Source organism: Rhododendron vialii, chromosome 6a, assembly GCF_030253575.1.
Source record: "Rhododendron vialii isolate Sample 1 chromosome 6a, ASM3025357v1".
Lineage (NCBI taxonomy): Eukaryota > Viridiplantae > Streptophyta > Magnoliopsida > Ericales > Ericaceae > Rhododendron > Rhododendron vialii.
In genome coordinates, this window is record NC_080562.1 from 26,220,756 (window position 1) to 26,247,843 (window position 27,088).

Consider the following 27,088-nt stretch of genomic DNA (forward strand, 5'->3'; position numbering starts at 1 on the left):
TTGGTTTTGTCCGGATTTCGCGATACTGTACCCAAATCCGAAATTATTACTTGCACCCAAAACGGAACTCCTACCCGACGAATATGTTTTTTGTGTTTCATAACCAAACCATACATTGTACACGATATTTATCGACAGAAATGTGATAATTATAGAAATGCTACCTATTTTATTACGTATTATTATTAGTAATAGTATTTCTATTATTATTATTGTTTGTATTTTTATTACATGTGCATGACACTTGGCTTAACCCTATGGATTTGAAAGTTATAAAGACATATGGCATGGTCTTACGCATTTGGAAGTTGAAGAGAAGTGGAAACAAATAATTGAAGAAGATAGAAAGTTATTTCTTACATATTCTATTTCCGATAAATAGTCTCTTTAGACTTCATTGTAAGTTCTCTCAAACAAATCAAAGAACTTGCATTTAATTTCTTTGTCGTTAATTTTTTTTCAGAAGAGTCATCTGATTCTGATGAATCATCTGAATCATCAAAAGTGAATGCCAGGACTGCTTCATCTGTTGTTTCATTGTCGATGGAAAACAGAGATTCAACATCAGCATCTTCAAGATCATCATCAATGAGAGCCAAAGAGTTCACCATTTTGTCTCTTGCTGCCTTATTTGGACACTGTTTTGCATAGTGCCCCTTCTTTCCGTATATGTAGCAGCGATCAGACTTTCGCTGCCCTCTGAACTTTTTCTTCTTGAAAAATTTCCATTTTTTCCGGCGTGAGAACCTGCCAGATTTTGGAAACTTTGAAAACTTGCCAGGAGATTGGAACTTCCATTTCTGAAAGTGTTTGGACTTCCGGTATACCCAATGGGTTAGGAGTTTATTTTATATGTCAATTTACGTTTCAATGTCTTTTTACTTACTTTTCTTTATATTCCGTTGCTCTTAAATACTAGTCTTTCAATTCAAGTTTTAGGAGTATGAGCAATTTAGAATCCCATGTATCGATTTCGTTCTTGAAAATATATGCCTTGCATCAACGATTTTCTTGTATGTCGATACACCATTAATTGAAGATTAATAAAAGTATCTTTCGTTAGTCTTCAATTATTAGGGGGTGTTCCACTTTTTTAAAAAAGTACTTTTTGGAAAAAGAAGATAATTTCAAGCTAAAAAATTATGTGTTTACGCAAATAATTTTCCTACCAATATGAATCTTATTTGATAGATTTCATTAAGATCATTTAAACGGTGCAAAAAAAAATTGAAAAAATATTTTTCATTTTCATTATATTTGAGTTTGAAATTACCTTCTTTTTTCAAAAAATATATTTTTTGGAAAGTGGAACACCCTCTTATTCTTGCTATCAATTCCACATTTGATTTGACTGTCACTTCACATTCGATGAATTTCTGAAACACAACGTGGAACCAAGGATTCACCTTTGGAAATAAGTCGCAATATTGCCCCTTTTTGTTTTGTTGTTTTCTTTGTTTTTTTTCTCTGTTGAGTCGCTCCGGAGGAAAAAATAGTGATTACAACTTTACTATAAAAATGACATTACCGATGAAGAAAAAATACTATGTCGGTCAATGAGGAATAGTGAATAAAATTGCGAGGGAAATAGTTCATTTAAGTTTTGATTGATAACAAAAAGAAGGGGAAATAAGCCATTAAGACAAAGCCAACTAACGTTCTAATAAAAGACTCTTGGATGGGCGGAATAGACTTCTCATTTTGACAAGAAATTTGTGTGACTGAGGCCCCGTTCCAGAACACCTTCTTAAAAAATAAATACTTATTTCATATTTTTAAATTCAAAAATAATATAAATGAAAAATAATTTTTCAATTTTTTTTGCACCGTATTAAAGATGTCAATGAGATCTATCAAACAAGATCCATAGTGATCAAAAAATTACTTGCGTAAGCATGTGATTTTTGAGCTTGAAATTGTCTTCTTAAAAAATAAGTACTTATTTATCGTTCCGGAACGGAGCCTGAGAAAGTCTTTGTGGTTTGTGATTTAAGGCCCACTCCATAAATGGATTGCAATGACTTTGTGGAGTCTCTGTTTGTCATGTCAGTCTTTGCTGGGCCCTCTCCATAATAATACAAGAAGAGGAAAACTTTTTTACCGAGCAACTAATAAATACTCCCTCCGTCTCTTTTTAAATGTCCTATTTCGTAACTCCAACTTATTAAAAAAACATTATCATTATACCTTTCACATCAACTTTTTCCTCCACTTTCCCTACTTATCCATCATCATTACATTTTTTACTCACTAACTTTTCAAAATAGAATCTACTTTTAGGGACAAAATAGACAATGTACCAACTTTTACCCACTAACTTTACCAAATAGACATTTATTAAAGGACAGCCCAAAATGAAATACTGGACTATAATAAGGGGACGGAGGGAGTAATTTTTATGGCGCTTAATTATGCGCCTTTAAAAGTATTTTGGACGGTTCAGATTGAAAATCAATTTTGACCTATAAAAATTAATTGTTATCTGTCAAAATTGAAAAACAGATCTCAATCATTAATTGCCAAAATTGACGGCCAAAATTGTGCGCAGCGGTGAATAACTTATTTGCATTTCTCTCCTCCAAGAAATATGCCGTAAGTGATCGAAAGATTTTTTGAACGAGCGAAGGTCATATTGTTATATAAATAGAACCACCACAAAAAGATGATAAAAGACTCTTTTCATTAGTTGTATGATAATGACATGTGACTTTACCGGTCTCCATTGCTTTTATGCATTTTATTGTTGGTCAAAAAAAAAAAACAAACTCGGACAAATAAGGGAAGATTTCTATCAAAATTGATTACTCTGGCATGCTATCTTGCTAAGTAATTGTCACATCGTACGTATTCGGTCCCCTAGATATTAGTCAAGGTGCAAATACCCTGAGATATGGATAAAAAACTATTTTTACTTCGTGGAATTATGTTCTTAAAAATTGCAAATTTTTTAAAATGAGAACTGTGAATGAATTAAGTTGTATGAAAATTGAAACCTAGTAACTTTTGTAGTAAAAGCTAAAAATGATTTTATAACTAACTTATACTCTCAAAGTTGAAAAGAAGTGAAACTCCAAAAGCTGTACAACATCTCTGCAGTAAATAGTTTGGATGGTGTAGTATTGGGGAAGTTTTTTGTGGTCAGAATACTATTGATGAAGCTGAAGCTGTTTTCAAAGCTACTAATCTTGTAGACATAATTTTGGTTGGTTCTTTTCCAACTGTGTTTTCTTTTGGTGTTTTGAGTGGCATATGAATCTGATTATCGGAGGTGAGCATCCAATTTTGGCTAGTTGGCATGGGATGGTTCCTCCCTGTTATGATGCTTTCGTGCCCTTTGATCAATCTCTTTCATCTTTGTACTTCCATTGTTGACAATGAATTAATTTCTTAATTTTCTTTTGGTTGATGAAAAATGAAAATTTATAAAACTAAAAGTTTGAGGCTATGTTCAAATTCTTCAAATCACTTTGAATCTAAAACTTCATGAGAGGATATTTGATAATAAAAAAAAAACAATCCACACTGTTTGAAGAAACTAAAATATATGAAATTAGTCTCCGAAAAGGCAACCTATCAAACCGGATCTCTCAATGGACCGCAGAGCTCACTAATTTTGACATCTGCTATGAGCCAAGGATGGCAATCAAAGCTCAAGTGTTAGCTACTTTTATTGCCAAACTGACCCCAAAATCTACTGAAGCAACAGAGCCTTAGCCGATCGAACCTGGAGGAATGGATTTGCTTCCAAGTGGCGCAGGCCGGCCTGGCAAATGTTCCATGGAGATGTGTGGAAGCTCAACGTCGATGGCACCTCTAATAACCGAGGTGCGGGGGCTAACTGGAGTTGTCATGGTCATTCCATGTGGCGTCATCCACTACTTTGCGATTACCGTTATTAAGTAGCATATGGAAAAAAATGAAATACCTATTCTCTTATTGTACAATTTTAGAATATACAAAGTGTGAGTCAGTTTCAAAAATTTGTTCACATTAAAAAAGTGCACATAAAATCGAACCCACATACAACGGATGCGATGTATGTGTATCATAACCGAACTACATAGCCTTCGATTTAAACCCGAACCAAAGTATACCCACTACAGTACTTGTTTTAAAATAAAAGGAAAATCAATCTTTAATAAGCTACCATCATTTTCCATTCAACACATTTATTAAAAATAAGGAATATCTTGAACTTTCACAAGCACACCTGTAACAAACACTATAATAATATATATACTTAAAAAGAAACCAAATAAGGCAAGTTAGGCAGCATAATGCCAAGTTTACAGCCACACAACCTCTTGTTTACACTACAAAAACAAATATGATATAAATTATAACGTTAGGGACTATAAAATAGATTAAAAATGGGATGCATACAGAACCGTATAGCCCATATTTCTTAACTTTATCTGCCCGCCGGGCGCTGTTAGTTTTGAAATCATAATACCCGACAAGTTTTGGTCTGCTATAAGAAAGTCTCGACACTTGTGTCGGCTGCTTTTGCTGGGTGTCTTTGAGTCTATAGTTAGTTGTGCTTTGTGCAGTAACTCATGTCTCGGATTAGGTAGTTTGGTGCAATAACTCGTGTCTCGGATTAGATAGTAGTTCGGATTATGAATGAATTGACTGACTTTACAAAAAAAAAAACCATTAACCCTAAACTATTCAAACTGAATAACATCCCTAAGACTTTAATTCATTAGCAGATATAAAATAAAGCTATACACATGTTACCTATCGGTTTCAAACAAAATTTCCATATCTAGACTAATTAAGGTCGATCGGTCAACGCAAAACAATGAAGAAATTGCGAGGAAAAGGGTTTGATAAGTTCCGAATTGTAACGATAACGAAGGGAAATAAGCCAATAGACATAGGCAACAAAAGTTCTATGACTGGGGGATGAGTAAACACTCTTCTCAACTTCACTGTTACAAAGTCTTCATCATTTCATGATTTAGGGCACACATTAGTACTCCATGATGCATTAGTAGAAAAATATTATTTAATGTCTCTTGGGCCCTACGTGCATGGCAGTAATCCAAGCCTCCCTTCAATTACATATTTCTAGTAGGCTCGAGACTAAGTGGAAGAACCCCACAATAATGTATGGTAAGGAGAGGCTTGGTGTACCGTCACGTACTGCCCCAAGGGCATTGAATAATTGCATAGGCTTTTCCTACTTTATGATGTACTACCAAACTGGTCAATGCCAGTTTTTGTATGTTTGTTGCAAATAAAAATATCTAGGCGAGCTCGCGACATGGGTACATGGCACTTCAAAGTCCTTAGCCACCGCACAGTCATGTATGAATCCAATTTATTTGCAAATAAAGAGATGTAGTTTATATAAAAGATAATCGTACACAAATTGCAGTCCCGATACGTTATCGAATTACAAAAGTAAAAAATACTCTATGATCTAATTACCAATACAACGCATGGAAATCCAAATCAAAATGTTTCGATAGATCTACAACCCTCTGAAAGGTGCTTAACCATAGCCCCAATTTTTGTTTAGTTACCCTGTTATCTTCTTAACTGGAGAGAATTAGTGTTTCTCGATCTTTTTTTTTATTTTTATAAGTGGTATTTTGTAGGTTTTGGGGAACTCGAGACATGAAACGAGAGTTAGGAAATGCTATTACATGGGTTGGCATGTTGATTTGAGCCTTTGGAGTTTGGAGGCCTTTGCCAAACCTAGCTTCTTTATGGAATCTGATTACGTGATTTTTCTGAAGGGATCTATTCTCTGATAATGATACGTAATTGACTTTGCCAAGTCTTTCCTTTTTGAATCAACTGGGGTTAGCTCAGTTGGCTAGAACTCTTGCATCTCACTAAGAGGTTAGGAGTTCGAGTCTCTCTACCTGCATGTAAGTATTCTTCTCTTAGAAAGCTTTTCCATTCTTTCTTTGTTTCTACCATATAATAGGCTTATTTCTTGTATTGATTGAGTTGTTGAGCTTAATTATCTCATTGACTTTCATAATTGATGTAGTGTTTTGAGTTTGTACTTTATACTTCATATCTGATATAAATGATCTCCTCTATTGATTGACCAAATAAAAAAATTCTTTCCTTTTTGGAGTCTTAGAAATTAACATGGCCACCAGTAATTTGCAAGACTTTGCTTTTTGTAGTCTCGCCTATCTTTGCTTTTTGGAGTCTTAGGAATTAACATGGCCACCAATAATTTGCAAGACTTCGCCAAGTCTTTGCGTTTTGGAGTCTTGCCAACTCTTTTCCTTTTGGAGTCTTAGGAATTAACACCACCAGTAATTTGCAAGACTTCGCCAAGTCTTTGCTTTTTGGAGTCTTATGAATTAACATGCCCACCGGTAATTGCAAGACTTTGCCAAGTCTTTGCTTCTCGGAGTCTTTGAAATTAAATTGCCCACCAATAATTGCAAGAGTTTCTGAACGAGTCGGTCTAATGGCCTAAAACATGAGAGAGACATAAAGATGATATGAAAGACTAGACTTTGCCAAGTCTTTGCTTTTTGGAGTCTTGCTAAGTCTTTGCTTTTTAGAGTCTTAGGAATTAACATGCCCACCTGTAATTGCAAGACTTTGCCAAGTCTTTGCTTCTCGGAGTCTTTGAAATTAAATTGCCCACCAATAATTGCAAGAGTTTCTGAACGAGTCGGTCTAATGGCCTAAAACAAGAGAGAGACATAAAGATGATATGAAAGACTAGACTTTGCCAAGTCTTTGCTTTTTGGAGTCTTGCTAAGTCTTTGCTTTTTAGAGTCTTAGGAATTAACATGCCCACCTGTAATTGCAAGACTTTGCCAAGTCTTTGCTTCTCGGAGTCTTAGAAATTAAATTGCCCACCAATAATTGCAAGAGTTTCTGAACGAGTCGGTCTAATGGCCTAAAACAAGAGAGAGACATAAAGATGATATGAAAGACTATTCCTGTCTGTTCTTTGTCAATGACAAATGGCTTTTCCATTATTCCAAGTTTTCGTTGCTTTATGGAGTACAAGAAATATGGCCATGAGTGATTGCAATGTTCTGTTTGGTTTGAACTTTGCTTGGGTTTGGGGTAAATGAGTGGGAGACAAATAGACAAAGAATTGAGAGTAAGAATTGTAGAGAAAATTTATTAGAAACCGTGTAAAAAGAGGAGTGCTAATATGCTCACCCTCATTTAGACCCTGATTACTTTGATGGGTGGAAAAAGTGTGGAATCCACCGGATTAAAAACTTTTTGGTGATATTGAGATTAGTTTGTGGTGGAACCCACACTTTGTTCACCAATTAGAGTGCTTGTATTGTTCACCCCCATTTAGTGAGGTGTATAAGTTCTCACTCACACAGTGAGAGGGGTTAAAGTCTAGAGATCCAAGGTGAACATAGCCTTTCTTTGAACGAGCCAAGCTCACATTGTTATTTATACACAACCAACCTGACAAGATGAGGAAAAACTCTTCTCGTACATTTTATGATAATGACATGTGACTTTGTCAAGTCTTGTTGATTTATAGAGTCCGAGTAACATGGCTATTAGTTATTGGAAAGTTTTTACAAGAAATGAGAAAAGGCATAGACTATTATACTTATGAAAAATTTTATTTGGCTAAAATGCTCTTGCCTCAGGAACCGTAAAATATAATTTAGATTATAGATTAAAGTTTAACTTACAACTATATAGATTTCGGAGTCTAGTATATGCTGAATTTTTTTTTTATCTAAAATGTGAATATGAATTAAGTTGCTTGTATTAAAACCTAGAAACACTTTTAGTAAAAGCTAAAAATTATCTTATGCATAACCGATATTCCAAAAGTTGAAAATAACCTTGTTAAATAACTGAAACTCCAAAGCTGTAAAGCATCTCTGCAACAACATTTTGGATGGTGTAGTTCGGGATAAACTTCCTTGTTCGGTTGATGGTTTTGGATTTTAGATTCTAATCATTATCTTATTTCTCTCTCCACTCATTATCCCTATCTCCAATCATTACTCTCATTTTTCTCTTTATCTCTCTCTTTAATCATTACTCTCATTTTTCTCTATCTCTCTTCAATCATTACCCATATTTTCAATCATTACTCTATTTCTCACTGCACTCATTACCTACAAAAGTCAATCATTTTTACTAGAGGTTGCTACTAGTTTTGGACTTTGGAGGTTTTGCTTTTGTATCATTTTTGGCCCTAGGATGTTGTAGACTACTAATATTTTGGTTGTAGAATAATATTTTTGGGTTTTGAAATAAGTAACATTTTCGATTTTCAACAGCAAGACAATTTTTCAATTCCGAAATTAAACTGATTGTAGTTTTTGTGAGTGCCGCTTGAAGGACAGTCACATTGAGCAATTCAACACAAACCCTTTTTTTTTTTTGACGAAGTACAGTGTGTGAGCTTCTGTGATGAAAAAATAAAAGACATAATGGGTCTTTTGTTTTTGTTAGGCACAAATTTATTAATTTTTGATATTGTTACAAAGACTAAAGGAATAACTACTACGAACAATCGTACGATCAGTTGAGGGATTTTATTGGCAAGTAATATAGGAGTTCGAGACTTAATTAGAGCTGTAAATTACAGTTTCATCCTACTTATAGCAAGCTCTTAATTAAATGGTCAAAAGCCAAAAACAAAGCAATTCACAATTAATCAACAAGCAAAATTATACGTACACCATGAATGGCTCGACACACTCACAATAACTTCGAAAAAGCAATCTCGAGTTTATTCTATCGCTCGTAAATATTATTGGATTAAGGATACAACAGTAGATGAGTACAAACTTCTATCATTATACTTAAAAACAAAAGACAGTGCATTAGACTCTCCTAAAAACACCAACCAATTATTGAGCAACACTTCTCTCAATCGGATTCAGAAATGATCTCTAACACACTGCTAAAATGCCTTCCGCCCATGTTTCCCCTTGTAATTGACTGACTGGTGGTAGAAAAGGGATTTGGGGGCATGGCCAAAGTCTTTCCATCTCCCTCGAGCATTTGAACCACAGCTTTCATTGAGGGTCGGTCTCCTGGGTACCACTGAATGCACCAAAGTCCTACAATTGTTATCTTCTTAACAATCTTGGCATCTCCACCTTCCTCAACTTCATTGTTATTTACTTCTTCGCGATTTAAACAATTATAAATCCATTCAGGAAAGTAAACTTCATCGCTATTTTCTTCTGCACGAACATCAATGTTCTTCTTCCTCCCTCCAACCATTTCAAGCAACAACATTCCAAAACTATAGACATCTGACTTGTGTGACACATTGCCGAAGTTCCTAGAGAACACCTCCGGTGCAATATAACCCACGGTTCCCCTAGCAGCTGTCATGGATACAACGCTTTGTTCTTTCGAGCACAACTTGGCTAGCCCAAAATCAGAGATTTTTGGAATGAAATTTTTGTCTAACAAGATGTTATGAGGCTTAATATCGAAATGAAGGATTCTTTGATCACACCCTTGATGAAGATATTCAATTCCTTTGGCTATGCCTATACCAATATCTTGGAGCTTCTCCCAACCAAGTGAAGCTTTTTTATGATCCGTTGATATGAACTTCTCTAGAGAATCATTCGGCAAATACTCGTAAACAAGAGCTTTTTTATACCCATCAGCACAATATCCGACCAAGCGAACCACATTGACGTGGTGGATCGTACCTATTGTTCCCACTTCGTTGATGAAGTCATCGCCATTACCAGTGAAGTTGTTGAGGATCTTGGCTGCGATAGGAACATCATTGGAAAGCTCTCCCTTGTAAACTGTTCCAAAACCTCCTTGGCCGAGTTTTTCCTTCAAATTATGAGTGATTTTCTTTATCTCAGCATATGTGTACCTTGTAGGCTTGAGAACTCTGTAATTCTCTAAAAATCTTTCAACCTTTACTTGATCCTCTTTCTTTAAAATGATGGATCTATGGGTAAAATATGTAGCTATGGCAAATACAACAAGAAGAAAAATGCCAAGTGGGATCAGTCCTGCATTTGAGCAACCAAATTATTAAGAGAAGAGCAATGATACGTACATACCCATCAACCACACCCCCTACCACTCTCCTCTCACATATGTGTGGAGTGACCAAATTATTAGGAACCTCTTTGTGGATCTCATAATTATGTATGTGTATCCACACAAAATGGAATTCCACGCATATGTGAGAGGGGAAAAAGGAAATAATTCCAACCACTCCCCGTCCTTTGTTGGAGGTGTGATTGGTATGTGTATTCATTAATAGAATGTAGAGAAAAAAGATGGGAGAAAAAAGAAAGATAATCCACCTGTAACAAGTGGGGCTTTCGCTTCACCTGTATAAGACAATACAAAGCGCCAGTCAATTTATCGTATGAGGAATTTATAAAATTAAATCAAAACTTGTTTACTTTTTTCCATGAAGTTGCCAAGACCCAAGCATCAAAAACCCAACTTGAAGAAGTTAGGCTCCGTTTGTTTCCGTATAAATTATTTTACATGAAAAAATATTCCCGAAAAATCACTTATAAAATAATTTCGCGACTTTTATTTTTGTGTGCTTTGCTACCGTCGATAATGTTTTTTTTTTTTTTTCCCCTTCGGCTGCACCATATCGAACTTTCAAGGTGAGTGAAGTAGGAAGATGAATTGAAAGGATATGAATTCGAATTTGAAGGTGAATTAAATTTGGCCATAAGTTATTTTTGTTGATTTGCTGTAAAAGGTTTTACTGAAGAAAATGTTTGACCTGTATTTTAGGTAGCCAAATAAAGGAAAATCAGAAAATCTTTTACCAGAAAATGTTTTCACCCAAAACAAACAAGGCTACCTGTAACTTTTTAATTAGTTGAAAAAGAAATAAAATTATAGCACGAGGATAAGTGAAGTAAATTAAACATTCTTCCTTTTCTTTTGAAGTATGAGATGATGAGATGTACCTCTTGTTGTCGGTGGCTTAGGGTTAAAGCATTCGGTTTCATGCTTCTCGCTGTTGTTGCTACTACTCCGTCTGCAATACTTGCCTTCTTCTTCACATTTCCAACACTCTACTGGTACGTTCCACCACCAACTGGCCAAGTTGCCAGGATACGCAAGGGATTGTATGTCTATACATGGAACTGCTGGAATGGTATGCATCTTTGTGCAATTCAAAAGGTTTTGCCTGATAGAATCCGAAACCATCAAGTAGAGATGGTGTCCTCGACTGCTAAGGCATGTAAGTGATGCATATTTGTAATAATCATAATATGGATCTAAAAAGGAGGGACAACTGAATATGTAGTATTCACAGAGATTTGAATGGGATATTTGTAGGAAGGGAGAGGAGGTGTTGAATATTAAGCTTAGGTTAAAACAACCGGAGAACTGGTATGTCAACACCTGAGAACGGTAACTGATGTTTTGGACCACTACCTTGAAAAAGAATGGGAGATCAACCAGGGTTTCGCTATTGTTGGTAGGAGAGCAGGTTAGAGCAAAGCCAGGCCCATAGCCACAACGTTCTGGTTGATGATCCTTTAGCCAGAACGGGAACCGGATTTCGGGGCCCTTGTCTCCACACATTGCAGGCTTGCACTCATCTTCGTGATCGCGATCATGTGCTCCAGCTCCACCCCCTGTAGGCGACAAGAAGAAGAATAAGAGCAAGAGGAAGATCAACATTTTGTTATTAGTTGTTGATGATCCACTGCTGTGGAGTTCTTTCATAACTTTATCTGCTGATTCTTCTTCAACTCGAAGGACCTCACGTCTTTAATTGTGTCAAGGTGTTTTTCTCTGTAGTACTCTTTTCGTCTCTTTTAAATGTCCACTGTAGTTTTACGTGTTATTTTCAATTGCCTATATTTCTCGATGTATATTATAGAATATAGATCTTATTTGATAAATCTCAATTATTTCTATAAGACAATAACTTTAAAAATATAAAAAATAACATACATCAAGACATATATAAGCCATTGAAAATGACATGTAAAATCATTGTGGATATTATTTTTTTATCAGCGAAGAAAAGATTTCATATCATTCAAAATAATAGTACGAAACAGAAACCCTATAGTAACACTCCAAGAAGCATCATGAACAAAGGTAGTACCTTATTTATCACTACATCTCACCTCTCATTTAAAAAAAAAATATAGAAACAAACTCCAAAGTTGGTAAGGAACTAGCAAACACCTTTAAAAATCCCCAGCCCCCAAATAAAAGGGCAAAGCCCAGCACCTAAAAGAGAAATTGTCCAAAACAAAAAGGGAAAAAAAAAACCCTAAAACTAATTGGTCTGCCCCGATGAAACCCATTCTCCAACGCCGCCCCGTGGCCATGCGTATACCTAGGTTATGTTACACATGTTTTTTTTTTTAAAGATGTTGTGCATTTTTGTTTAGCTACGCAAGGATGTATCTTGGAAATATATATAGCGCTTATAGTTTCGGATGATATGCATATTTCTGATGCATGGAATGCATATTTTTCATTCTAGATTCACGACCATTACAGGTGATTTGTATATTTTTAAATATTGTAATATGTTAAAAAATTCATGACCACCGTAACTATCTCCTCTTATATATGTATTTCATTCAAAACTCCCGATACCATTATACCGCAAGATATAGGTAAACTTTTACCATTACCATTACGTTACCTGATAACTTATTCAAAACGTTGACAAGTACACTAAAATGATACTCGTACATGGAAAGATTCCTTGGAAGGATACAGATTAAAGATTGATCATGTTAAAATGGTCAGAGGAAGCAATATTGATCATACTCTCTCTCTCTCTCTCTCTCTCTCTATAAACTTATCTCCTTCCTATGTCGAGCAGAAGGCTTCTCTCCGATGTCTACAAAACCCATATTCTTCTTCTTCTTCTTGCCCTGTTTTTGGGCAACTGCTATGCTCAAACAAGTCCCAATTGTGTCCCCTCTTGTGGAAATATCCACATCAGTCACCCATTTCGAGTGAAAGGAGACCCAAAGGAGTGCGGAAACAAGAAATACGAACTGGAATGTGACCACAATCGTCCTGTACTGTACTTGAATTCCTCTGCAAAATACTACGTCCACGCCATCAACTACAACAACTACACAATCCGACTAGTCGATGTTGGCTTAAAACAGGGAAGTTGCTCATCCCTCCCTCTTCATTCTTTATCAGATCTCAACTTCACTAATGCTGACCAATATGCATTAAAGTTCCCTTACGGAGCTGTCAGTTATTCTTCCGCGGCTTTTAATTTTTACATTGATCATCTAATCCCATGGGATGTGGCCGTGGCACTCTGGGTAGATTGTGAAAAGCCAGTAAAATCTCGATTCTACTCCGAAAGTAATACTAGTGCTTCTAGTTGTATTGATAAAGCAACTTCTTCTTCTTCACTCTCTTCCGGAGAAAAGAGACGCTATTCTTACTTTTTGTTCGGAAGCTTACTACTTTCGGACGTGGCAGATCAGTGCAAAATAGATGAGATACGTATAACAACGTTGTGGTTGCCAGCTGATAAAAGCCAAGCAAACATTTCCTACTCGGATTTCCACAGTAAATTGGAGTATGGGTTTGAGGTTTCCTGGCTGTCCTCTGCCTGTGAACAATGCGAAGGACTAGGAAATCACTTTTGTTACATGGGGTCTAATTACAGCGTCAATTGCTACAAATTCTGCGATTATGGGCCCGCCAAAAACAGGACCTTTCAATGTGCGTAAGATTTCCTATTCCATACCTTAATTAATGGGAACTTTACTACGCTACTTAACCTTAATTAATGTAAACTCTACTACGCCACTTAAGTAGCATAGTAGTCATGAACTTAAACAAATTAAGGCTACAACATAATCATCTGTGTCCAAATGTTTTTATACCTTGGAAGTGCTAGGTACCCAAAAAAGAGCCCCCAAGTTATCCCAAATAGATTTTTAGAGGTATTTATTATCGCTAATAGACTTTTATTATTAACGATTATAAATACCTATTCAAGGTAATTTCGGAATGTATTTTTCGAGGTATCCAACATTGCACTGGGACTAACAGCACAAATATTTCCACAATAAATTGCATTTGCGTCATTGGGACTAACAATTCTGTTGCTATAGCTCCTTGGAAAACAGTCCTTTCGATGTGCATAAGATTTCCCGGTCCATACCGTCATGTCACATGTGATCTCTGCTACGCCCCATGGGTTGTAGTAATACTGGACTGAGATCCAGTTCAGTTTCCCTTTCTTTTGGTCCGGTTCAGTTTCGGAGCATTTGTGAGCTCTTTTAGGGTTTATAACCATTAATGATTGAAATCATTCACTTTTTAGAGTTCATTGACAAAATTGAACACGTCGAAAATCTCATCAATCGGATACCATTTGATTTGCTGTCCTGCTACACACATAGCAATCTGTGCACAAATTTCATTGTGGGGCTTACCACGGGTCCCACACAAATCATCCGAACCGTTCATTAAATATAAAATATTTTTTCAAAGGCCTCCGTAAAAAAAAGCTCAATCCAATACCTTAACAATCATGTGCCAAGCAAGGCCCAAAAGAAAAATGGTTAACAAGAAATCAACCGAATAGAATATGAGAAAACGAAAATTGCCACAGAAGACCCATAACTGTAAGCGGTTCAGAACTAAAACCAAAGGGGAAGACAGCCATGTAGAGCAAAATCTTGTTGGTAGGAGGAGTCTGAATGAGTTGAATTGAAGCAGAAGCATGAAACAGGTTGGGCCCCCCCATCACAGAGTAGAAGACGCCTTCATCACCATTGTTGAAGCCATAATCACAAAGAGTAGATCAAATTAGGTATATCTCCTCACACTTCCTTGTAATTTCCTGTAAATAGAGCAAGAAATCCCCCTCCGAATTGAAATTCAATTTCAACACACTCCCCCATCCCACATTCCCACCTCTTATCCAGATATACACCCACCCATCCCACCCTTTTTGTACACAGATCACTAACCCCGCTCCCAATTCCAAACTCAGACCTCTTATACCCACTCAATTTTGACTCCCCCCCGCCTCCCAAATGTAGACCCAAACCTCTCAAAGCCTCTCAATTATGGACACACCCCATCCCTTTGAATACCCCTGTCCCCTATTTTGTGTACTGCCCCTATTTTCATGTGCTCCAGAAGTGATACACCCCCATTAGAAGAAGAATGCATTGCCCACACACACCACCCCTTTTCTCCCTCTTACCCAAGCCTCAGATGTTCCATTCATTGAGGCTTTGGAAAGACACACTTTACGATTTTAGAATGGAAAATTAGAGATGGCGTGCAGCCCTCTCCTCGTCTTGTATTTCCATTTCGAAGATATTGGTTACAACTTCATCTTCATCACCATCATATTTAAAGCCCATGATTTTGTTCAAGGTCCACGCTGCTTGAGCTTCATTAAGCAGAATCCTATTGCGATTTGCAATACCACCCTCTGATATAGAAACTAAAGAGTGCAAGCTGCAGCAGCTGATCTGTAGATTGCGCTTTTTCCATTTTTCCTTCTTCTTCCAGCTAATGGAGAGCTCACTTGTTTTGAAAATCCCAGAATCTTCTATTGTGCATTTCATTTGGCTTTGATTTGGGAGCATGGTTTTACAACAAGGATGATTCTCGGTTCTTGGAGGTTTAGGAGGCCACTGTTTTAGTGGTATTCTGAAAGCAGCCACTTTGTGCATATATTGCAAAAAGTTAGGTCTGTTTCCAATCATCTCCGCCCATATGCCCAATGATTGGGGATTAGATGGGTTACGTTATGTTGTGGTTGTTGATTGGGGTTGATTTTTCTGCCATGCTCAGTATTACAGTTGAGAGTTGAAGACCTTTCAGCCTCCAGGCAAACCGAGTCAATTCTTCGAATAGGTGGGCTAGGATGCAGGGCCAAACTTACAGAATTGCATTGAAGCCCATTAAGGTTGAAATTATTGTGTTTTGAAGGCCCAATATCACCCAAAAGGCCCATAGTGAAATTGAAAGTTTGAATTTTGTGGCAACCCTCCACGCCTGACTTGAAGCCACCAGTTCCCACCAATGAATTTGGCACTCCCGATGAGCTCTTTGAGTCCCTCACAGCCACCAAATCATGATTGCAAATAACGTTTCTCTCTCTATGGGGGAGCGATCCTGCGAATCAGGATTGTTGTGGTCTAGTCACATGTCTTAAGATTGTGTGGAATATGAAATTGTTTGTCTTCAAATTAACATTTCTATATCCTTGTGATTGCACTTTCAGTCACATTAAGATCATGTATTAGAATACATTGGGGCATCATACCGCTGAAAATATTCCAATGAAACAAACAAGAAAATTTGAGGTTGAAACAATCTTTCGGTATTGTATTTTGTTCCAATCCAGGATTTGTTACGTAATTTATAAAAACTCAGACGAGTAGCAAAACAAAACTACGTGAATTTCGAGATGTTTCAACTTCTGTTTGTGATTGTAACTCGTTCCCTCGAAACTGCAGGTCGCTTGGAGATTTTCTACAATGGTAACCGTTCTCTATCTCATCTGTTTTAATTTCTACCCTTTTAGTGCCCAGTATGTTATTAAAATATTGCTATATAGCCACAAGTATACCAGCATTAAATAAATCACTTTGCTCGACCCCCATTAGTTTTATTTTGGGTTTGTAATAATGGTTCAACCAGTGGATAAAACCCAAAAAAGGTTCAACAAGACTGCTTTTCAGCCGAAATACTTTTATCCAACAATTTTTTAGCTTAAAAATCAGCATTCAGCACTTAATTTCTCAGTTTTCAATTTCAATTTTATCAAACGCCACCTTAGTTGTGCATTTTATTGAACAGTGAACATAAATCGATGTAATTTTTTTTCAATTTTTTCATAGCAATATGGTAGTAGTACATACCGTGGTCATGGTGGAAGCGAAAAATCTGGTTCAAAATGGTCGCTTCCTGGGGTTGTGCCTAAAGGCACTCTGGCATTATCTATTAAGTGAAATTATTCAAAAGTCCGAGAGCACTGCCAGGTGGTGCTCGGACTCACTCCACAACTACACATTTCCATGAGGTCTCGTTGCAATTCTAATGGCTCTGTCTTCTAACTCCTTAAATTACGGGTCTGAATTTTTCTTAAACTGGTAAATGTTTCCTAGATTGAGTAATAATTTCACTACTTAACTACTAAACTTCCTTTGTCGGTTGACCAAACCATATGCATATTTATTGCAGAATATTTCATTCCTGGATACAAAGTTCGTGGGTTCGATGTCACAGGTAAGATCTATCACTGTTCGTTCTTTATATTACCAAAAACTTGAGAAAATCACTTGGAAATGGATTTAGAAGGAAAACATGGAAAAGCTTTGGCCATATTAGTACGAATAAACTGAACCATAACTCTACGATATTGGTGGAAGTGGCAGAAACCTGGAAGTTCCATTTTTCTGTTTCTTTTTTTTTTTTTCCGTATTAATTGGTCATATTTTGTATTCTTTGACCAGGATGGATCATTTTAGGAAGAACTTCATGTGGGATGTTATGCCTATGGGCATTTTTAATATATAAGTTTAGAAGAAGACATTTATCAATGTTCGATACCGTTGAAGACTTTCTACAAGGTCAAAACAACCTGATGCCGATTAGGTACTCGTATTCCGAAATAAAGAAGATGAGCAGAGATTTCAAGGACAAGTTGGGGGAAGGAGGCTATGGTTCCGTATACAAAGGAAAGCTCCGAAGCGGTTATGTCGCGGCAATAAAGATTTTAGGAAAGCCCAAATCCAATGGCCAAGAATTCATCAATGAAGTTGCTACCATTGGAAGGATTCATCATGTCAATGTGGTCCGACTAATCGGATTTTGTGCTACGAGATCTAAACGAGCTCTTGTTTACGAATATATGCCTAATGGTTCTCTTGAGAAATACTTATTTTCTCAAGAAGGAAACATCTCCTTGAGTTGCAAGCAAATGTATGACATTTCCGTTGGAGTGGCACGTGGGATCGAATATTTGCACCAGGGTTGTGACATGCAAATCTTACATTTTGACATCAAGCCTCACAACATTCTTTTAGATGAGAATTTCAATCCAAAAGTGTCAGACTTTGGGCTTGCGAAACTATATTCAACAGATAATAGCATGGTGTCTTTTACTGCAGCAAGAGGAACAGTGGGCTACATGGCTCCAGAGTTGTTCTACAAAAATATTGGACGTGTTTCGTACAAAGCTGATGTTTATAGTTATGGAATGTTGTTGATGGAAATGGCAGGTAGAAGGAGGAACTTGAATGCATTTGCCGATCAGACAAGCCAAATTTACTTTCCTTCATGGATTTATGACCAATTCAAAGCAGGAAAGGAAATCGAAATGGGAGAAGCCACGGAGGAGGAAAGGGAGATGGTGAGGAAGATGGTTATAACGGCACTATGGTGCATCCAAATGAGGCCTAGCGATCGTCCTTCGATGAACAAAGTTCTAGAGATGCTTGAAGGAAACGTTGAAGCTCTTGAAATGCCTCCCAAGCCTTTCTTAACTCCTCAAGAGATGCCAATTGAAGATCAATGAACCAATTTGCATCTTTATGTATTGAGTTGCTCATTTTACTAGTTGTAGTCCTATACTAAAGGTCACGACATCCTCTTATTCTCCTAGTTGGTTGGCATTGCCCATTCTGGCTAGTTGTAGCTTTATGTATTTAGCTTGTCTTATATATTGAGTTGCTCATTCAACTTTTGTGAGCACATATATACATAATGATAGTTTTGAAGCAGCTCGCTTATGAAAATAGCATGGGAAGAAATTCAATCGCCAAGTTGATCCAGTGACTTGATTTCGAGGTGGTGTATGTGTTTTGTGATTAGTTTGATATATATAATTGAAGAGAACTAGAGAAATCCTCAATACATATATCCGTTCTTTCACGCTACATTTTCAAGAGAACTAGAGATTAGTTTGTCCTATTTTGTAGAAGTTCGAACTAGCGTTTATGGCGGATCAAAAAAAAGTAAAAAAGTAGTGTTTATGAAACACAATCTTCGTCAAGAAAACGGAACTGGGAGCTCTCGCGAGCAAACCGTTAGCGCTTCCCTCTAGCTAGGCTAGCTTGACACCTTTCTCCTTGCCCCCGGTCACTCCTACACTTGCTAGTAGGCCAGCTCTCTTAGTCCGGCCTTGTTTCTGTAAATGACAAGTCGGCAATGGATTCAAGAGAAGAGCCCTGAACACTTAAAAAGTTGAACGAAGTCTTTACGAATCTAAATAATTGTTTCTCCAATAGGAGGAGTGTCGCTCGAAAAATTAGAATTAATTTCTTGCAAGAACGTATCATTTTTTGTCCAGTAGGAGAGAAAAATATTAATATCTTTCTTCTTCTTTCTCTCCCCGGGCTTCACACCCTTGTATATATAGCGGTGGGAGGGGAAGGCCTCTATACTTTTCTCTTTGTTTTGTTTTTCTTCTGTCTCTCCAGGTCAACAACTACTCATTCGATCTATGAGAGTTTTGTCTCTCGTTTTCTTGAAAGTTTAGTTTCGTCTTTGGACGAATAAGTGTCTACAGACCAAGTTCTTTCAAAGACAATATTGTTTCACAATGATATCCGTGCCAACATTCCTCTTACCCTACATGATGTTTTTCGCAGAGTAACTCGAGGAGTCTTGTCAAGTTTTTAAGAAGTTCATTAACACGTTCATACTTGGTTGGAGTCCATGTGCTTGTTGTCTTTTATCTTTGGCTAATACTTTATCTTTTTTGAGACTGTTGATTTTAGGCATAAATGTAAAGTAGATCACAAGTACCATTATTTGTGTTAGGCTCAACATTTGAGTCATAGTAAAAGGCATTGATTGTCTTGTATTTTTCTCGTTTACAATAGTTTGGCTTTGTCTAAGATATATATTTCAAATGACCTCTGTTATGTAAGTGCCGCTAATCTTCTCCATTTTGTAGAGAGAGAGAGAGAGAGAGAGAGAGAGAGAGAGAGAGAGAGAGAGAGAGAGAGAGAGAGAGAGAGAGAGAGAGAGAGAGAGAGAGAACAATATTACAGAAAGTAAGGACAATGAAGGTAAGAGCATCTCGCGATCCACAAAAAATTAAGAACACCGAATAGGGCAAATTCAACTTTCACTCCCTGTGGTTATCGCCATGTGCGGATACCTCCCTCATAGTTCAAAACTGACCACATAACCTACTTGTGGTTTTGAAAATGTGCGGATAGACCTTCTACCGTCATGTTTTCCATCTATATTAAAGGAGGTGTATCTCACACGCCTCTAGAATGTAATCTGAGTCATTCTCATAATGTATTAAATAAAGAATAGAGTATATCTGTAAAAAAATCATCTCGATCAGGCATTAATAACCTGGTGATCTAATATTTAGTAAATTCAAATTTGAAATTTTTATTTCATAACAAAATTGATTCGACCATGAGCTTTTTATTTTTTGATTGACTTAAATTTTGGCATAGATGTAGTTCTTGTCAAAATTTACAATATCAACGGTTTGAATTCAATTTTTGGTATAGGGGATGGTGTGGTTAGATTTAAAAAAGAAGAAGAATCAAGGGACATAATGAGGGTATATCGGTCTTTTAATGTTATGTCTATTAATATGGATGAAAAATATGACGGCCAGGGGTCTATCCGCACATTTTCAAAACCACAGGTAGGTTATGTGGTCAGTTTTGAACCATGAGAGGGATATCCGCACACAGCGATAATCATAGGGGGTCAAAATGGATTTTGCCCCATCGAAGGGCTCAAGCATCAAACTTCTATCCTCTGTTTGAAAATTTGAAGTATAAAATATCATACTACAAACATACACTTTACCTTCAAGCTGTTTAGATGATGACACTTAATGATAACCGAGGCCTAACAGGTCACTTGTTGATCTTTGCGAGATATCATCCAAAACCTTTGAACCTGTATTCATTCACTCAAACATATTGTTAGCAGTAGATAGTTCAATTTTCAATTTTTATCTTGCATTCCTTCCAATTGTTTTTGCACCTTTACCAACTCCATACTAGTTTTCGTATATTTTTTTACCCAATTTGAGATTAGTCTCCATGACTATCAGACTTTTATCATAAGTTGGTCATATGTTTCTCTTAGTTGCTTACCGTCCTTAAACTCACATCCATCCTCTTCCTCTTCCTCACTATCATCCGAAGAATCAGTATCACTAGTTTGTGAGTTTAGAGAAGCCCCAAAAGCATGTAATTTGAATAGTCACTTTGTTCTTCCTCTGATTCATTGCATTCACCATATATCATCATCCCAGGTTAAGCTAACCTTGAGGTTAGTATTCTTTTTAAGTTTGCTAGCACATTCCTGAGTCATGTGCCCATAACCTTGGCATTCAAAATAATTTGGACCTAGAGGAGTTGCCCTTTTTTTTTTTTTTTTGAAACTGTCAATTTCATATCATATTCAAACTATCAATTTCATATCATATTCAAACTGTTAGTTCCCTTACTCCCTTTCTTTTCCTTCCCATTTGAAGATTCACCTTTTCCCCAGTCGTTATTTTTCTTATTTCTAAAATCAATTTCAGTCGGTTTTTTCTTAAAAAAACTTTTTGAATTGTTTTAAACAAAGCCATTGCTTCAAAATCATATATATTCATCGTCACTACCTGAATCTTTATTTTCTTTTTGGGAGCTAGAAAAAGAGATCAATTTAGTCAAAGGTTTTGTTTTAGTTTTATAAGATTCAGAATGCATCATGTCTGCTTTGTACGTTTGAAGAATACCAACAACCTCTTCAACAGATTACTTTTTAAGTTTTTGCTTCCCTCGGAGCGTAGTAACTTTAGTGTTAAGCCAAATTCAGGTAAAGATCGCAAATTTTTTTAATAACTCTAAACAAAGGAATGGGTTCACCTAGAGTTTCATAGCTATTGACAATAGAGATTAGCTTGGAGTAAAACTGATTAAAAGTCTCTTCTTCTTCCCTTCTAATTAATTCAAATTCAGTTGTGAGCCTTTGCAATTTAGATTGTTTAACCACATAAGTCCCTTCATGACAAGTCACTAAAATATTCCATGCTTCCTTAGCAATTTCACAATTAGCGATTTTGCTGTGTTCAGTTAAGCCCACAACGCCAAACAAAATATCTACAGCACGGTTATTGGCTTGTAACTCAGCCTTTTCCGTCTTTGACAATTCAGAAATTGCTTCCTTCTCCAAGATAATGTGGAATAATACCCCAAGCGTAGGGTTTAACACGTCGATTGAAGCATAATAAATCGGAAATCCAGGATCGTACCCAAGGGAATAATTATATGGCTTGGTCGGATTTGTAGATGCAAGTAAGGGCTTTCGGCCTTTAGACAGCCAACTTTGTTTTACTTTAAACGGTGGAAATAAAAGGCTAAATTAAAAATGAATTAACTAGAGAAAAGATAGGCTAGGTCTAGGAATTATTAACACTCAAGACTCAAGCTAAATCACATTCTTCACCCAATTACACAATTTAAAATACTTGATTAAAGTTCTCGAATTGGAAGATACAATGATTTGAGAACCAAGCTAGCTCTAGAATTCATTTGGCAAATACCTCGAGCGACAGAGCTCTAAGCATCATGTGTGGTGGGTAGGCGATGCGCCCACCTACACATGATCAAAGAGGTTGTTAACACCTCGGTAATTTATCAAACAAACCCGAACCCCACATCAATTTTCAAATCAAAGTTTAAAGCTTTATTGGGTGCAAAATGTAATTTTCGCCCGAGCCATGAGATGCTAATCACCCCATGACCTAACCTTGAAAAACTACTCACCCATATCTAGAGAGATAGGAGCAAGTGAAAATCTACTTAACATAATTGAAGTAACAAGACTAGAAGAAAATTAGAGATTAAGATAGATCGGGAGTAAAGAAACAACTTTAATTAAAGGAACAATATCAAAAACTAACAACTAAAGGAAGAAATTAAAGTATTTAAAACTGAAAATGAAGAACACTCAAGAACAATTTGAATTGCAATGAAATCTAATCTAGATCTGGAAAATGTACTACTTGAATCTATCTACTTGTTTTTTTTACAAAAATGACATAAGCTTTTATACTCTAAAGGTCCGGGACTAGAATATACCGCGAGATGCTCTGAAGATTCGCCCCTAAGTCCCTCGGCATCGATGGCAACGGCCTTAGCATGCTCTGCTATAGACTTCGGCATCGATGTAACACAATACATCCCATCGATGCCGAGATGGTTAAGGGATTGGACCACTAAGGGGCTCGGCATCGATGGACCTTCTCCCTTGACATCGATGCCGAGCTCAATAGCTCGATGTTTGGCCGTCATCTTCTGCCTTGGCTGCCTGCCTCTTGCTCGGGCAATTCTGCTTCTGCTCGGGCAAATCTGCTTTTGCTCGGGCAAATCTGCTTCTGCTCGGGCAATCCAACTTCTGCCTTGGCCATCGGGTCATCCTTGCCTGAGCAATTCTGTTTGATCTTGGTTTGTTTCTGCCTTGGCCTTTAAAGTTCCTTTCTTTGACAATTCACCTACAAAACAGAACTAAAACACTCTACACGCAAATATCGTTAACAATAACTAATTAGAACTTAAATTAAACTAAAACTAGGTACTAGCGCACCCTACATTACATTCTCGGGTGCTTATCACACCCCCCAACTTAAGGTTTGCTAGTCCCTAGCGAACGAAATGCAGAAAATTAGAAAACTAGCAACTATGCAATCCTTCCGAATTCACAACTTAGAACATGCTCAATTCTGTAACCTAGCAAGAGTTCAACAATCCAACTTTTTATTTCAATTCTACAACTCACATTTTCAGCATTCAATTAAACAGGCTAAGTATCAAGCAAGTTAAAGAGCAAGCTAAAAAGGTTTGTGTCCTCGAACAATGGGAGGATACGGGACACGAAACTTGTGAATTCAAACTAAACCATATCCACCGAACAAGTGTTTGACAAACAGGCAATAGTGAACAAGAAATACCATGCCTTAAACAACGAAGCACTTTATTCAACAGAATTAACAACTAACAGATGAAAGTTGGATAACGAAAGGAAAGCATGCCATTAACTAGTTATGCAACTATCAGACAATCAATCAAAATGGAATCCATGCGCACAAAAGATCAACTAAGGTCTTTTTCAGCTTGTAATGACCTCGGTTACAAAGAACGGGTTAGCAAAAATGGGCGACGGTCTATTTCTAGCTTGGTTAACTACCCAAGTGACCGCCACCAACATATGATCAAGTCAAGGCCAAACCGGCCAAACCAATAATCCAACTACTAACTAACAATGTGCAAAGTTATACTACGAAATGAAAATGCAACTAAACAAAATAAAAGGATAGGATAGTTGGCATGTCAACCAACCAAGACCCCGACCAAGTAAGGGGAATTTCTAGAGCCACCGACTCTCTATCAGATCATCACCACGTCACCCAATCATCAAGTCATCCTCTCACTCCGCCAACTCCTCACTCTCATACCCTGCAAAGTCATCACTTACTTCTCCCTCACAACCGGCTCGGGGACATACTTCACCCCATGCTGCTGCTCCAGAATCGATGTCTGCCAGGCTATCTCTCTCCTCTGTGCTTCCTGTTCCCTCATCATCTTTCTTCTTTCAGCCTTTTCCTTTCTTTGAGAGTTAATTATTGACACCCCTTGACAGAACAGCTTATTGAGCCAAGACCCCTGTTTCTCCTTTCTTGATGGCATCGTAGTCAAATAATCCCCCTTTCTCGCCTGTTTACCCTTAGCAGTGTGAATCTGAGATGAGCTCTTCACATCGAATGCGTCATCTATAGGCCCCGAAGAGAGTTTTTCCAATTGCTCATAAGTTGCCCCCCTAACTCCTTTCTCCTTACACAAGCTAGTAATCATACAGGGGAAAGGCATATTGGCAGTAATCAGAGTATTGGCCCTAAAATCACGGAGCTGAGTAAAGATGAACATAGCCCAATCAACTATCAAATCATTAGCTGTAAATGCAAACAAAATTTCTCCACTTTTCCTTGTTGGTCTACTCTCTGAGCCTCGGGGATAAAGATTATAATGTATCACTTTATTCAGGAATCTAAAGCTTGCTTTGAAATTTCCGGGCACATGGGGCAATGAAGCCAAAGCGGGGTCATGATACAAAGTCTCATTTACCACTTGCAAATCAATCAACTCATCCTTCCTAGGGTAGTTCACAGATTCAAGAGGGGGCCTTTGAATTTTCAGATATGCAGCAATATCATTAGGAGTAATAATAATATCAATTCCCCCTACTTTCGAAAAAATTCCAACAGCCGGGTCACTTTCCCAATCACCCTCAGGAATAATCTTGAACTTATAAAACTCAATAACAACATTCTTATTATATCCAATTAACTGCTCAGTCCAGAAATTCAAACCTTTCCTCACGATGTACCGAAGCCCCGTGTGGTCATCGAACAAAGCCGTAGCATTCACTTGCCGCTCGTTTTTGAACTTTCTGCCCGTAAAACTATCTTCCCAAACCCTCCTCTTATCTGCTACAATCTGACCCGGAGTCCGTCTCCTCCTCTTACTCCTAGATCCCGAAGCTTCCGCGGGCTGATTTTCTTCCTCACTTTCAGCCATAAAATCATCCTCCTCCTCGATTTCTGATTGAGAAGAGGGAGCACGGTGCGCGGTCTGTTTTATCCTTGGCATTGTAATCAAAAAGGGATTTTGGATTTTTATTTGGGTATTTTTGGATTTAGGCTAGGGTTTATGGGAATTTTGAGGTTTTGAGTGGAATGGGTGAATGTAGGGTCAAAATATGGTGGGGGTTGTGTATATGAGTAGAAAATAGGAAGAAACAAGGATTTTTTTTGTGGAAAAATAAGGAAAGATTCGGATTTAAAGAGAAAAAAAGGTGGGTTTACCTTGTTTTTGCTTGGAAACCCAAAATTGGTGAAGAACACATGAAGATTGTTGAAGGGGATGGAGGATTTGGGGATTTTCTGTAGAAAAGTGGGTGATTTGGTGGTGGATTGAAGGTTTGAAGGTTAGGGCTTTGGGATTTTTGATGAGGACAGTCGACTGTTTTGAGAAGATGAAACTGGGAATTGGATCGTGCACTGGTCTGGGATTGTCTGCTGTGAAAAACCCTTCGGCATCGATGTAAAGCCTTACATCCCATCGATGCCGAACCTGTTAACCGCTTAGTGAGTTAAGCTGCTCGGCAGCGATGTCAAGTCATTTCCTCCATCGATGCCGCTTGCCTTAACTGCCCAGGAAGATATCCACTTCGGCATCGATGTAAACTTTTTTAACCCATCGATGCCGACTGCATTAGCCCAGAATTCTGCCTTCTCTTCAATTTGAACCCCTGAACTTCCAAATCTTCATCTAATTACTCCCAGAACACCTTTTAAGCAATGAGCACTTAACCAAACAACCCTCCAAACAACCGGTCGCCTAGGCTAAGCAAAGAATGGGAGAATAACAGGATGCAAAATAGGACAAGGTGACTCATATGTGGTATGATCATGCAAATAATGCCTTGTATCCTTTCCTAAGTGCGCGTTAGATTCCAAAATGATTGAAAATCGACATTTAAACACAATTAGACATGGACATGCGATTATTCACCTAACTACAAGTATGTTTATTGAATGGTGGGGATATGGGCCAAAACTTGCTCAAAAACTTACTTAAGACTAAAACCCATTCAATTTTCAACTAAGCATGCAAATTAAGAAGCACAAAATTCTTAGGATTGCTACGAATTCTTGCTAACTAACAACGATTGAGCATGCAATAAGTCATGAACAAAACTAAAAACTATGACAAAAGGAAGAAATTGCAAGTAAAAAGTTTTATTTATTTTTGAAATTTTCAATTTTCTCAATTTTTTTGGATTTTCAATTTTCAAATGTTTTTGAAATTTTCAAATTTTCTACAAAATGAAACAAATAGCAATAGTACATAAGCTAACCCTTCCCCCTAACTTAAAGCGATGCTATGCCCTCATAGCATTAGGAACAAGATGAAGAGAGAAAGAGTGCGCGAATGTACCGTCCAAGGGGAATGTCAACCCCTAAATACCTCGACCAAGTTGGAGGATTTTATGTCATTGTTTTGCTCCAGCCAGATTAGATGCTTCCAGGGTTTACTCCTTTGGTTCTACCAACTCGGAACCATAGCTAGTCACACTGGGCCAT

General features: G+C 37.3%; 2 protein-coding genes across 2 annotated transcripts; one reads left to right on the top strand and one right to left on the bottom strand.

Annotated features, from left to right (window-relative positions):
* Window positions 1–8,685: 8,685 nt before the first annotated feature.
* LOC131329938 (rust resistance kinase Lr10-like) lies at window positions 8,686–11,739 on the bottom strand. The gene is made up of 3 exons (XM_058363374.1): window positions 10,902–11,739; window positions 10,272–10,298; window positions 8,686–9,971 (listed from the first exon to the last, which is right to left on the bottom strand). The coding sequence occupies exons 1-3, from the start codon at window positions 11,668–11,670 to the stop codon at window positions 8,851–8,853; spliced, it is 1,917 nt and encodes a 638-aa protein (XP_058219357.1). The 5' UTR covers window positions 11,671–11,739; the 3' UTR covers window positions 8,686–8,850.
* Window positions 11,740–12,566: 827 nt separating this feature from the next.
* Window positions 12,567–18,758, top strand: LOC131329934 (LEAF RUST 10 DISEASE-RESISTANCE LOCUS RECEPTOR-LIKE PROTEIN KINASE-like 2.5). The gene is made up of 4 exons (XM_058363370.1): window positions 12,567–13,662; window positions 16,428–16,451; window positions 17,155–17,199; window positions 17,427–18,758. Exons 1-4 carry the CDS (start codon window positions 12,783–12,785, stop codon window positions 18,488–18,490), a joined length of 2,013 nt encoding a protein of 670 aa, XP_058219353.1. The 5' UTR covers window positions 12,567–12,782; the 3' UTR covers window positions 18,491–18,758.
* The last annotated feature ends 8,330 nt before the right edge of the window (window positions 18,759–27,088 follow it).

What these genes read in the sequence shown, in the direction of transcription:
- LOC131329934 (XM_058363370.1), top strand. Translation starts at nt 12,783, where the DNA reads ATGTCGAGCAGAAGGCTTCTCTCCGATGTCTACAAAACCCATATTCTT. An exon ending in CAAAAACAGGACCTTTCAAT is followed by an intron (nt 13,663 to 16,427) that starts GTGCGTAAGATT and finishes TCGAAACTGCAG; the next exon opens with GTCGCTTGGAGATTTTCTAC. An exon ending in TCGTGGGTTCGATGTCACAG is followed by an intron (nt 17,200 to 17,426) that starts GTAAGATCTATC and finishes TTCTTTGACCAG; the next exon opens with GATGGATCATTTTAGGAAGA.
- LOC131329938 (XM_058363374.1), bottom strand. Translation starts at nt 11,670, where the DNA reads ATGAAAGAACTCCACAGCAGTGGATCATCAACAACTAATAACAAAATG. An exon ending in TAAGCCACCGACAACAAGAG is followed by an intron (nt 10,299 to 10,901) that starts GTACATCTCATC and finishes TGTCTTATACAG; the next exon opens with GTGAAGCGAAAGCCCCACTT. An exon ending in GAAAGCCCCACTTGTTACAG is followed by an intron (nt 9,972 to 10,271) that starts GTGGATTATCTT and finishes GCTCAAATGCAG; the next exon opens with GACTGATCCCACTTGGCATT.